Below are 12,282 nucleotides of genomic sequence, written 5' to 3'. Positions count from 1 at the left end.
TGGAAAAACATAATCACGCTATTTTAAAACATTTTATAATGTCCATTGATTGGTCAGAAAACATGACACCCCAACGTTAAAGATAAAAAGTGAAGAATGAGTAATGTTAGAACAAGAAGTTGATCATTAGAAAACCATTTGGGAAATGCTGACGTTTCCTTTGGATGACCCTTGTCATAGTTTCCTAACTCTTTTTCCTTTGCCTCTTAACTCTTCTAGTATGCATATAAATAGTATATACATTTTTCTCACAGGCTCGTTTTAAAAACAAAACAAATATACTCAAAAAATAATCCATAACTTACAATTCCAAAGAGCAGGCATTTGGTTCAGTTTGGATTCTCTCCCTTCAGAAACCTTAATTGCCAGACAGCTATCAACATACTGTGTGGAGGGCATGTTGCTCTGAAAAAGCCCCTCCTACACAACAAAGAGTGCCAAGTTGTTCCAAAGCTACTGTGTAAAGAGGTCTTTGTTACTCACAACCTTTCTAGTGCACAAATTCCGACCATTAGAAGAAAAGGGCTCTGTTTGCAGCGAGGGGAGAAAGAGAAGTCTTGTTTGCAAAAATCCCAGTCCTGATTAAGTGTTACAGATGCCATGTGACAGCTCCTTTAACCAGGCCCATGAGCTCCATTTCCTACAGGGTCTCTTCCAAAATCCACCAGATGTTTGCAGTGTTGGTGCACAGGTGATTCCTCTATCCAGCCTGGGCTGGATTTTAGCACATGTAAACAAGTGGTAGGTTAGAGAGAAAATGGGTTATGGTTCATACACCAACAAGAAAATTCCTACAAAAAAATTCCAATGTGCTCCCTGTGAACTTTTAGCATTACTAATGGAACATTTGTACAGTAAATAGTTTGTTACATCTTAGTGTATACAAATTTAGCACTGAAGCTCAGAGTAAAGCATGTATTCTATGGAGCAAGTAAACAGCTATGCATACCTGGATAATTTTGGTAGTCATCAGAAGAGGAACCAGACCTTCTGAGGATATTACTAGATTACAACCCCACCAAAATACAAACTAGCACTAAAAATGTCTGTTTAAAATGGTATTTAGGATTAATTAGAAATACACAGCAACAAAACACATACACAGGTTTCTTGGAGAAAAGGAATAGGATTCAGGAGAGTCAGTTTTGAACAAAGGAATAGCAGAGGCTCGTCCTAGATGGGGATTAAGCTACAGAGAAAAGAGCTTTAATGGAAGCTGGCTTTTAGTCTTGGGCAACTGCAAAATAAAATCAAATACATCATATGAGTGGGATCTAAATATTCACTGCAGGTACAAGTTTGGATTAGAATATATTCTTTCCTGGGTCCTGGAAGATTTCTTCCTATCCCTTCCTCCCAGCCAGCTGAAGTTCAAAGAATGAAAAGCCTCCAAAAACCTTCTGCCTCAAGGGGCAAGGAAATGTGTTCGCTCAGGAATTTAGCTATTGGCCTGCATAGGTTTACCATGCTAGAGATAGAGGGATTACTGTAGCCTACAGGTCAACTGTGTGTACGTTCTAATCTTGAGCAGTGTTTCTCAACCTTGGCAACTTTTAAGATGGGTAGACTTCAAATCCCAGAATTCCCCAGCCATCTTAAAGTTGCCAAGGTTGAGAAACACTGCTCTAGAAGCTTGCTTTTTTAGAAGGGCCTGTTCCGCACCCTAAAAACAGTTCCTGGTTAATGCAAATGACCTGGGTTCTGGGTGAGTTGCATTAAGCAGACTTTTGTGGTGTGCCTACTAAGAGGCACTATGCTGCAAAATAATTGGTGTAGTACAATAAGTCATTATATCAAGAGCCAACGTGAACCTTGCTTACCATTGTGGGATGAATCAGATCAAGTGCAAGAAAAAGAATGAAAGTCTCTTGACAAAATAATTTATTTATTCAAGATCCCCTATAACATGGAAAAATAGTATCTCCCTTTATTTACACTGATAATGCTTTTAAAAATATTTTTCATACATAGGCAATCCCTAGGCTACACAAGGGCTCCATTCCAAGGACTGTTTTTTGGGAGATAGACATTGTAAGTTTTAAGATTCCAATGAGCCAGCATTACCAGCCTGATGCCCTCTAAGCACGTTAGGAGTATTTCTGTAACCCCAAGGAACGGCAGAAGGCAATGCATCCAGCCTGGCCAGAGTGAAGACCCAGCAAAATATCATGACACTGATAGAGAGGTAGGAGGCTGGCTCATATCTAACTGAAAAGACTCCATGTCTTGCAAGACTGGGAACCATATTTTGAATGATTTGAAGATCAGTGTCCCAGGTACACTACTCAGGAATACTTCTGCTGTTTTCAAAGGCACTTCAACAAGAGATTTAGAGAGTAAAGCTTGCCAATAACTTCTAACCAGGCTGAAGATTCAGTGGCACCAGATCCACTGAGAAACATGATAACGTTAGCCACTGGTTAAAATGATAGCACCGGGCTCTAGCATCCAGAGACCAAGCCTATTTCTAAACATAAAGCGGCATTCTTAATCCATCTTGGGACTGCAAGGATAGCTCTAATATACTTAAACTGAATGGTTTCAAGGATGTAAAGCTTTCTAAAAATACAGACTTGGCCACTGTAGAGAAGCTGGGAGGCAACCTTGACTATGAAGCCCTTGCAGGGACATAGTGTTCTTCCTCCAAATGGAAAAAGCTCAGGATAATTGAAGAGCTACGCTGAACAACACTTGCCGGATATAAAAATGTTCTCTTCGGGATACTGAGGCCTGAAAAAACACTCCAAGGTATTTATAAGGGAGTACCTGCTTGTCCCCTTAATTTGCTTATTATAAATATTATAATTTCACACAAATACTATGATTTTAGTTTTCTGATCCTTTTTTACTAGTTTTTTCTCTAAGCAGAAAGAGGCCAAAGCCCTCAGTTCCCTTCTCATTCCTACTTAAGAGATGGACATGACCATGACCTCATCTGCATGTAAAGGAGCTGGGACCATTCAGCAGGCTAATACAGGGAGGTGATGAATGGGGAAGGGACCTTGCTTATTAATATGTAAATCAAAAAGGGGCTAGAATACATCTCTGCCTCACCCCTCTCTGAGCAGTGATAGCTCTTGAGATATGTCCCCAAGAGAATGAGAAGAAGCAACTTTTCATCTATTGAGGATTCCCTTAGTTTTTCCCATATCCTCTCCCTGAGAATTAAATCAAAAGGCTCTGGGCTGGAAAGAATATTTCTCAGACCAGACGGCGGTTAAGAGTTGATTGGTCCCTCTAAACTATGCCTCTTCTTCAGCTATGATGTTTTCATTTGGAGCCCGGTCCAATAGTTTTATGTACAGTTATTTAGTATTTAGCTTGCTGACTAATGGGTCAAAAAGGACAGTCTAATCTATTTTCTTTTGTTTTCATAGGATGGGATAACAATGATGTGGCTCCAGTCAATAGGAAAACATGCTGAGCTGTTAATATGGATGAATAAGACAATCAGCCCTAGATCTCACCAATCCTTGTTCTCCCTTAATAATTCTGGGGGGATAACATCTCCTCCCAAGACTTTTCCAGGCTTTAGTTGTGAAATGAGGTCCTTGATCTCAGTGTGGACATGGGAGGCAGCCAGGAAGAACTTCTGAAAAGGAAGTCCCAGCTGGATTGTCTAATGATTTTGTTTTGAAAATATTCTGGACATAATTCTCCCAAGATTCTGCAGATATTCTGCAGATATTGGACCAAAACTTCTATCACTGAGGGAGCTGTTATAAAGCTAATGCATCACCAAGAAACAAGAGTGCTTTTTAGATAGCAAGACCATCATTTACATTCAACAGCATCTTAACACAAGTGGCTATGAAGCACCAATGTTATTTTTCTGCAATTTTTTCTGTTTTGTATTTTTCAGCATAGTAGTCAGAATCTTTACTGTCCGTTAAATCTGAAAGAGTCACATAAACATTTCCATTGTCCACAGTGACTCTGTGAGTCCTTTGTTTTGCTCCTTTTGATTTCCACTTGGGTACTGCAGACGGTTCTTTGGGGTTTATCGCTTGATACAATCCTTCACCTGTATTCAGAGTTATTTTGTAGTGATGCCAAGGACAAATAACACATGGTTGTCCATTGATGTCCTATAGACACAAGGGAAGAACAAAGATGTTTTTCACTAGCTTATAAGCATTCGAAATAGACATACAGACTAAATATTCTCTCTGATCGTTCAGGTAATTGTATTTGTAATGTCCCTGCACTTTTATGCTTTCTTTTATATGAAGATGTTGGTTATCATATTAACCATCATATTAAGTTGTATTGTGTTACCTACCTCTATTTCACCAAGATGTAATGGACCTCCTGCATCTATTAAAAGATAAAAATATATTAGATCAGAGCTATTAATTATTGTGGCTGTACTTTAGCTCCAAGTACAAATGGTTGGGGAACATAAATAGAAGTGGGATACTGCATGCATTCCCTGCTTATGAGCTTCCCAATGGCATCTAGTTGTCCAAGTAGTGTACTGAACTAAAGAACATGTACAGGGGACTTGCTGTTTTCACTGAGTCTAGCTACCTTGATAGTTCTACAAGCCTCAAGACACATTCTTTTCAAGTTCTTACGGTAACAGCGGCAATCCAGAGCATAAAACTTTCCACCATGGTAGAAAATAACAACTTTTCTCTCATGGACAGCAACTCTTGTTCTCTGGAGCTTTTTAATATCATCTTCTCTACCAACATAAATTGGATTGGATACTTCCTTCCTTTGAGATGGTTTGACCATGCTGCTGTCATTAATATCCTGCAAAAAAGGGAAAATGGACTATATTAAAAATTAACATGAAAATTAAATAATTGACATAAGGGTAAAATCCAACAATGCACAGTAAGAAATCTGCTCTCCTATTCCTCATAGGTTCTTTCAATGCTTGCTGAAATTTTTTTCTAGAGGGTCTCCTAACACACTGCAGCAGATTTTGAGAGGACATTGTGGGCTGCAGGGAAGCAATGGGGAAGAACTTTCCTATCTACTGAGTTGCTCCTTCACAAAATAAATTGGATTGGATGCCATTATCAGTGAACTCACTTTAAAGCAGGCTTGTAAACATGTGATCCATCAGCCCTTTTAGGTGGAATATCACAATGGTGACACAAGTTTCCTGCTCATGTGAAATCTGCAAAAACTGAAAGAATCAAGTCTTTGGCAGTCAGCAACACTGGTAAACTGCATTTAGCTGAAAAGCAGGGGTGGTCACAAATTCTGCAGATAAGATTTATAGGACCATAAATCTATCACAAAACATAACAGAAGGAAAATAAACTAAGCATGTTTTTGTCCAAGAGTGGTGTTGGTGGTAAGGAAATAAAAAATTTTAAGGTATCTCATTCTGATCCATATGGTAAGTCCCTGAATGAAACTGACATTGAGCAAGTTCAGTGCTAACATGGTGTCATCTGAAGAAGAATTCTCAAAGGAGGAAGATATGTTGAGTGTGCCCTCTGTACCAGATGAGCAAGGCTAGCACAAAATCCACCCAGAATCAATCCCCACTAGTCCAAGATCTTCTGCCAGAAACTTCAACCTAGACTCACCAGCACATCCACCCAGCTTCTATGAAAGAGTGCTGCTAGGATACAGAGGCAAAGAGAGGCCAAAGTGCTCACTTACAAGGAAGAATGCTGGAGCAAGTAAGGCTAATTTTCATATAGCTCAATGTATCCAGATGGCTTTGGAACCAGACCAAATATAATGAGCATCAACTGAGTAAGAACAGGGTATTTACAGCCTACAATATAAAGTTCTCCACCTGAGAGTAATTCATTGCCCTAAGACTGTATTATCTACCATTTGTAGTGTATGCAATTGGCTATCAGTATGTCTTAAGCCTTGTTAGAAGATATGCTCCTGATCACAAGCAGAATGCTGAAAGGATACTGAGTAATTACAAAACAGAAGGCCCCATTAAAAATAAACTGTTGATAACATATTTTTAATTTTTTTTTAAATTCATAGCTCAGATGTCAATATATGCTAATCAACATTTGTTACATTTGAAACAAAAAATAGGTTTATTAAGAAATATATCAAGATAAAGCCTCACTTCTGTCTAAACTACATCTTCAAGAGAGGGAATTAGACATAAGAGAGTAGGGTGGAGTTCCCTTTGTCTTTTAATACAGAAACTCATTTAATTAGACAGATCAGGTCTGTTTTCAGATGGTAATTGAGTTACTGGCAAAAAGCAAGCCTACTGGGCTGTCTGGCCTGTTTTTTGCCAGCAAGCAAAGGACAAGAGGCACTTTTGTAGCATCTGAACATGTGTAGTGACATCACTACTCAAGTCCCATCCTGCAGCAATGTCACCAACCAAATGTATAAAGGAAGGCCATAACTTTTTCTGCAGATACTCCTAGGAGTTGTATTCCAAGTTAGAAAAGAAAATTTGCAGGAGGCTGATGTAGCTCCTCTATATAAGTCAATCTACATTAAATCATTACTGCTAATGGGATTGTGTAACACAAGAGCACAACAAAGCCAAACTGCATTATGGCTAAACGGATGCGTAAACTCTGTTCTTCAGGAAACTTATCCTGCAAAAAATCACTTCAAATTTGACAAGGACTGCTATATTTTCCAAACTAAAATTATAATTGTATAAATTGGATGCAGTAGAGATATCCATGGACAAACACACAAAAAGTCTTACATGTTATTAGCAAACAGGAGAAGGGGAAAGCAGTGCCTTATCTGGCAAAAAAGAAACTGAAAAGAAGCAGGTGTTAGCTGTGAGAGTGAGGGTTTTTATTAGAAAGAACACACTAAGGACTTTAAGCAGTTTATATACTTTGTTATACTAAATAAACTATGTTATTGTTGTTTTATTAAGAATGCCATTTATAAAGAATGAACACTATTCAATAAAGCATTGTTTATAAGCAGACTTAATCCAAGTGAGATGAACAGAGCTTACACAATATGAGAACAATTGAAATAGCATTTTCTTAATGCTATCTTCAGCAAATAAAATACAATCTCACACATCAATCACTCACCCACAGTGGAGTGGAACCTGATTATTCATATTAGTCGGTAAGCAGACCAATAAATCTCACTATAGACAATTTAGAGGATTTCAGCTACAAGAGCAGCAATCAGCACTTGCCAATGTCTATAGAAAATCCTATTTGCTATTTAGCTTGCATTTCCCAATCCTCATTCTTCCTGTGAGACAGCCTTGCTATTGCCATGCAGCCTCTTAGCAAAAGAAACAAGCTGAGATGGTCTGTGATGTTCTATGAAAGAACTGGCTGAAAGTAAAGATACTGGCACAGCATTAACAGTGGTACCAGGCTCAGAATACAAAAATGTGAAGTGGGGGAGGGAAAAAACCTTCAATGGCTGGCCTCTTCTCTGTTAGGACCTACAGGCTCTTTTATGATGCAGTGTTGTTCCAAACTAGATCTCACCATGCTGGTAGTTTTGTACTCTCTCCATCAAATAGACAATGGGCACAGCTCATCTCGGTATACTTATTTATATCCGTATTTTTAATTAGTCTGCTACCTATTACTTTTTTTTAAAATCCACCCTGATTTAAAACAGAAAATGTAAATCCCAAATGTTATTGTCTTTATACACACACACACACACACACACACACACAAACCCAAATAAATAAATCCTTACACATATTCTCTTGATATACATCTATCCTGACTGATAGTATCCCCTGCCTTAGATAATGGAAGCACTTGCAAATATGATGTTGAGACCCCAGAATTTGTATTCTTGGATAATTTAACATTCACATTAAGGCAGCTTCCTAATGTAGTCTCTTATTAAAGTTTGCATTATGGATGTTAGGTAACTTTCATATGGAGTCTTTGGCACCAGGAGGCTTTCCCAAATTATATAGATTGGCATAATCACCCTCCAGTTATCTAACTTTTTATACTTGGGCAAAGTATTGGAAAGTATGGTAGTTTCTCAATTCTAAGCAGTATTCTGCATCTTCTAATTTTTGATTATTTAGATCCAATCCAGTTTTTGACCTCATTTTTAGGTAGAAATAGCCTTGGTTTCCTTGCTGGATGAGTTACACTAGGAGATAGGTAGGAAAGTGCAAATTTGGCACTGCAGCTTTCATTCTGATATCAGTATCAGAGGTGTTACACACACATATAGTGCCTTTGACTCAGTCTTGACTCCTGGCATTGCCTGGACTAGTCTCTGCAGTTTTCTTGCAACATCTTTGGAAATGCTTTGCCATTGCCTTCTTCCTAGGGCTGAGAGAGAATGACTGGCCCAAGGTCACCCAACCCAGCTGGCTTTAGTGCTTAAGGCAGAATTAGACCTCACAGTCTCCCACATTCTAATCCAGCACCTTTAACCACTACATCAAACTGGATCTCTGCTACTCATATGCCGCCTGTAAAAGTGATATGACTGGCAAGCAAGAGAGACAGAGATTTTCAGCGATGATTCTCCATTGGTGGAACTGCTTCAGTTGATCTCCCTCAGACCTGGATTCTAAGTACTCATCTTGACCTATAACTGACTTATAATTCTCTTGTTGTTAGGGGGTTAACAGTTACTTTTTGATTTTATCATTGCTTTATTATTTATGTTCCATGGTACACTGTCCTGGAAGAGTTTATCTGAAAAGGTAACTTATAAATGTGTCGCATACAAAATAAACAAACAGCAAACTAAGCCTGTGGGTGCTACTACTAATTCAAAATAAAGTCTCCTTTGAATGTGACTCCTGGGTACCTCATTAATACATCCATGGAGTTTTCTCGGCAGCAGTTCTGAAGTGGCTTGCCATTCCCTTCTCTGGAGATTGTTTCCAACTTCCCAATCCGCAACTCCCTACAGGAATCCCATCTATATTAAACATGCTTGATTTCTACTGTCAGCTGCTGAGACTTATTATCATTATTAGGTGCCTTCGAGTCAGTGTTGACGCCTGGTGACTGCCTGGATGAGTCCAACAGTTTTCTTGGCAAGGTTTCAGAAGCAGCTTGCCATTGCATCCTTCCTAGGGCTAAGAGAGAGTGACTGGCCCAAGGTCATCTAGCTGGCCTTGTGCCTAAGGTAGGACTAGAACTGACCACCTACCAGCTTCTAGCCTGGTACCTTAACCACAACACCAAACTGGCTCTCAAGATTTGTTATATAAGGTTTAAATTATGACTGGGTTGAACTGCAGTGTGCAGTTGGGAGGAACACCATTTCTTCAGACATGTAATAAGCTCTATTCCTTATTCCCTAAATCCCTAAATTCTCTAAATCAAGGTTGTTGCGTACATACAGGTTTTGTAGGGTAGCTGTAATTGGATTTCAGCTCAAACTATGGGAGTAGACAAAGATCTGGAGAATAATAGTTTAGGGAAGGATGACAGTGAGGTGTCCCACAGAGATATTACTTAAAAGTCCTGCGGTGGAGCCAAACACAGCAGAATTTTTTCTGTATCGCCCTACTGCGGCCTGCCTCACCACTCGCTCATTTTCTTCCTCCGTCACACAATTTTCGCCACCCGCAAGGCGGCGATCGATGCCGACGCTCTTGCCCCATCAAGCCTGAGCTCATCCGCGGTTGCAAGACCACAACATCCAGCAGCCTTCGCGCTCCCGAAGACCACAACTCCCTACAGGCACTGCGTTCAGCCCTGTCCTATTCCCTCTTCCCCTTCACGTGTCTTTTGTATGGGTATAGGAATAGCTACGAAAAGAGAGAGAGAGAGGACTTTTTCTTAAAGGAAGACCAACCTGCTCCATTTCGCCCGCCGAAGGGGATACCGTTCACGTCAGGCACCGACTGCGACTCCAGCGCTGCAAACAAGATAATTTCCCTCAGTTGTTTTTTCTCCCTTGCTGTTGCGTCACATCTGAATGGTTACTGGCGCTGTAAGCGTCACGTGATAAAAACTGGACTGCTGATTAGCGTTTCTTTATGCCCTGTTGCTTTGGAGGAAATTTACGCGGGTCTTTTTTGTTTGGAAATCCCTAATGTTTGTTTCTGCCTAGCCTCATTTATTAAAGAAACAAAACCAGAAGCAGAATGGTAACTCTGGGTTTTTGGAAAATGCCACAAAGGTTTGGAGTTGTCCAGATCGGAAGGAATAAGGGAGAGAAATGGTTAGGAAAAACCTGGATCGCAGAAGGAACCTTAAAGCTGCAGGTTCATCACATTTGTAATTGGAAGAACAGAAGTTTGGTGGGCAGATCAACCTCATTAGACGCCAAAGAGGTTGAAGGATGCCCTAGAAGAGTGTATCTCAATTTTGGCAACTTTAAGATGCGTGGACTTCGACTCCCAGAATTACCCAGCCAGCATGCTGCCTGGAGAATTCTGGGAGTTGAAGCCCACGCATCCTAAAGTTGCCAAAGTTGAGATACACTGCCCTAGAATATGCAGGCTCTGGAAGGCAGAAAACAAATGGAAAAATACTTGATCTTTATACTGGCCAAAGCTTGTCATGTGTTAGTGCACTGGGAAGGGCAGATGAAATGAAATATATTCTTCTCTCATCTCTCCCCCCTCCCCCCACTCTTTTAGAACTACCCGCATTTTTGAAGAATATGAAACAATTTATTACAGCATTTGACTTTTTCTTCCTATCCTGAATCTTGTGTTCTTTTTCAATAATATCAAAACTGGCAGTGTTTGTGGTACATGAGGCCATGTGTTCTGTCATGGCTGAGACTGGAGTATAAACACACATTTGTCAAACTACCCCAGTCTCTTTATGTAATGATATTTCTATAATTATACATTATTTAACTAATTGGTAAAATAGAAACAACGGTTAGCATAATGCAGCAGACTTGGTTATTCTATGCAATAAGCTGAACATTTGTGCATTTAAGCTGATATGTGGAAAAGTATCAAAAATAATGTATATTTCTTTAGGGAGCGATAAGAGCTGATTATACAAAAAGGGCTCTCCTTTCTAATTCAGTGGAAAATGCAGAGAGGCTTCATTTTCTACCAAGCATTCTTGTCAGCAGTACAAATGGAGCAACACAAGTGGAGCTTAGTATAATAGTGCATCAGATTTATACACCAACATACCCACTACACTATTCTGTTTTGGGTATGTAGTACTATGCAACGTGCAAAAAAAAAGTTTTAAAAAATTAAGACACAAGAAGAAAAAGAAATACAGCCCAAGCTAGTTTACATCTACATATTCAATATACCGTACCTCTCCATACATTTCTATCCTTACAAACTGTCTTCATATCCATATACCACTTCATGGATTGCTTTTATTCTTTAAACTTATCACTCTCTTATTGATGATCTCATCCAACTCCATCCTATTACAACTTTCGGTCTTTCTCCCTTTTTCCCACCTATTCACTTTTTGTATGCGTTTTGCAATTCATTCTTCAATAATTCTTTCTGTATGCTCAAACTGCCTCTAAGTACTTCTTTTGAATCAGTCACTCACTTTTGCATTCGGTCACATTCATTAATCACTCATTTGTTCTTGGCCCTATTTCTTCTGGTTTTGCCACACATAGTTAAGTATCCTATTCCATTCAATTTATTTCTCTGTTTCTGTTGACAAACTTAACTCTCACATCCATATAGCAAAGTGGACCGATGGTTTAACAGAAAATAGTACTTCATTCATTCCTTGCAACAGCTATATAATGCTACTTTTCTACCAGCATTTGCACATCTTAATCAATTTCCCCATTCTTTAATTCTATCAAAGTACACAACTTGCTCTAGTTTTTATCACTGATATGTAACCTGCAATTTATCCCTCGATTTTATCCTGTCAAACACAGCTACTTTGATCTTTAATGTTTCAGTTTTCGGCTTCATTCTTGTTTTTGCATCATACAATCTATTTAATGAATCATTTGGATTGTTAGCCAACAATAATCACATTCATGCCCCCACAAACTCACCTCTGAAGTCACTAAGTTTTTGTTATGCATTATATCCATAAGTATATTAAATAAAGGGACATTACATATCCATTCAGTGTTGAACCATTATTTGCTAAGCATCCCATTTATTCCTCACATATGCTTTCTTCCATCATATATTGCTCTTACCACATTCAGCAGCCAACCTTCTACTCCATATTTTGCAAAACACTCAAGCCTATTCATTTTATCTTATACTTCTTTTAAATCAACAAATGTTCAATAAGTTGAAATTCTGTATTTTTTATTGTAGTGGAAGGGGCCAAACATAGTATTAATAGGCAACCAAAAGGTGAAGTGTAAGCCTGGGAAATTGTTGGGAAATGAACGGAGATTTTTAAATTTGCTGCTAGTAACTTAAAAGGTTTCAAACTT

General features: G+C 39.0%; 2 protein-coding genes across 3 annotated transcripts in view; both read right to left on the bottom strand.

Annotated features, from left to right (window-relative positions):
• Positions 1–1,481, bottom strand: part of RHOBTB3 (Rho related BTB domain containing 3) — an 87,356-nt gene extending 85,875 nt beyond the window's left edge. Inside the window, exon 1 of the mRNA XM_088129910.1 lies at positions 306–1,481. The gene's annotated coding sequence lies outside the window, so the exon portion shown is untranslated. The remainder of the gene's footprint in view (positions 1–305) is intronic.
• A 390-nt stretch (positions 1,482–1,871) lies between these two features.
• RFESD (Rieske Fe-S domain containing) lies at positions 1,872–9,848 on the bottom strand. 2 transcript variants are annotated; one of them, XM_007442049.4, is made up of 4 exons: positions 9,730–9,848; positions 4,578–4,758; positions 4,283–4,317; positions 1,872–4,088 (listed from the first exon to the last, which is right to left on the bottom strand). In XM_007442049.4, exons 1-4 carry the CDS (start codon positions 9,736–9,738, stop codon positions 3,825–3,827), a joined length of 489 nt encoding a protein of 162 aa, XP_007442111.1. In that variant the 5' UTR covers positions 9,739–9,848; the 3' UTR covers positions 1,872–3,824. The 2 variants fall into 2 exon arrangements, with proteins under 2 accessions (XP_007442111.1, XP_087986039.1); XM_088129913.1 differs by lacking the exon at positions 9,730–9,848 and adding an exon at positions 9,457–9,674.
• Positions 9,849–12,282: the final 2,434 nt, after the last annotated feature.

Source organism: Python bivittatus, unplaced genomic scaffold (genome assembly GCF_059951505.1).
Source record: "Python bivittatus isolate LINGU-HERP-01145 unplaced genomic scaffold, Pbiv_v1 ctg000850_np1212, whole genome shotgun sequence".
Lineage (NCBI taxonomy): Eukaryota > Metazoa > Chordata > Lepidosauria > Squamata > Pythonidae > Python > Python bivittatus.
Note: the sequence above shows the minus strand (reverse complement) of the source record. Positions and strands in the feature narration are given on the sequence as shown.

Excerpts from the sequence above, each read along its gene's own strand:
- RFESD (XM_007442049.4), bottom strand. Across the intron at positions 4,318-4,577 it reads TCTGGATTGCCGCTGTTACC|ATGCAGGAGGTCCATTACAT; the intron begins GTAAGAACTTGA and ends ATCTTTTAATAG. Across the intron at positions 4,089-4,282 it reads TACATCTTGGTGAAATAGAG|GACATCAATGGACAACCATG; the intron begins GTAGGTAACACA and ends TTGTGTCTATAG.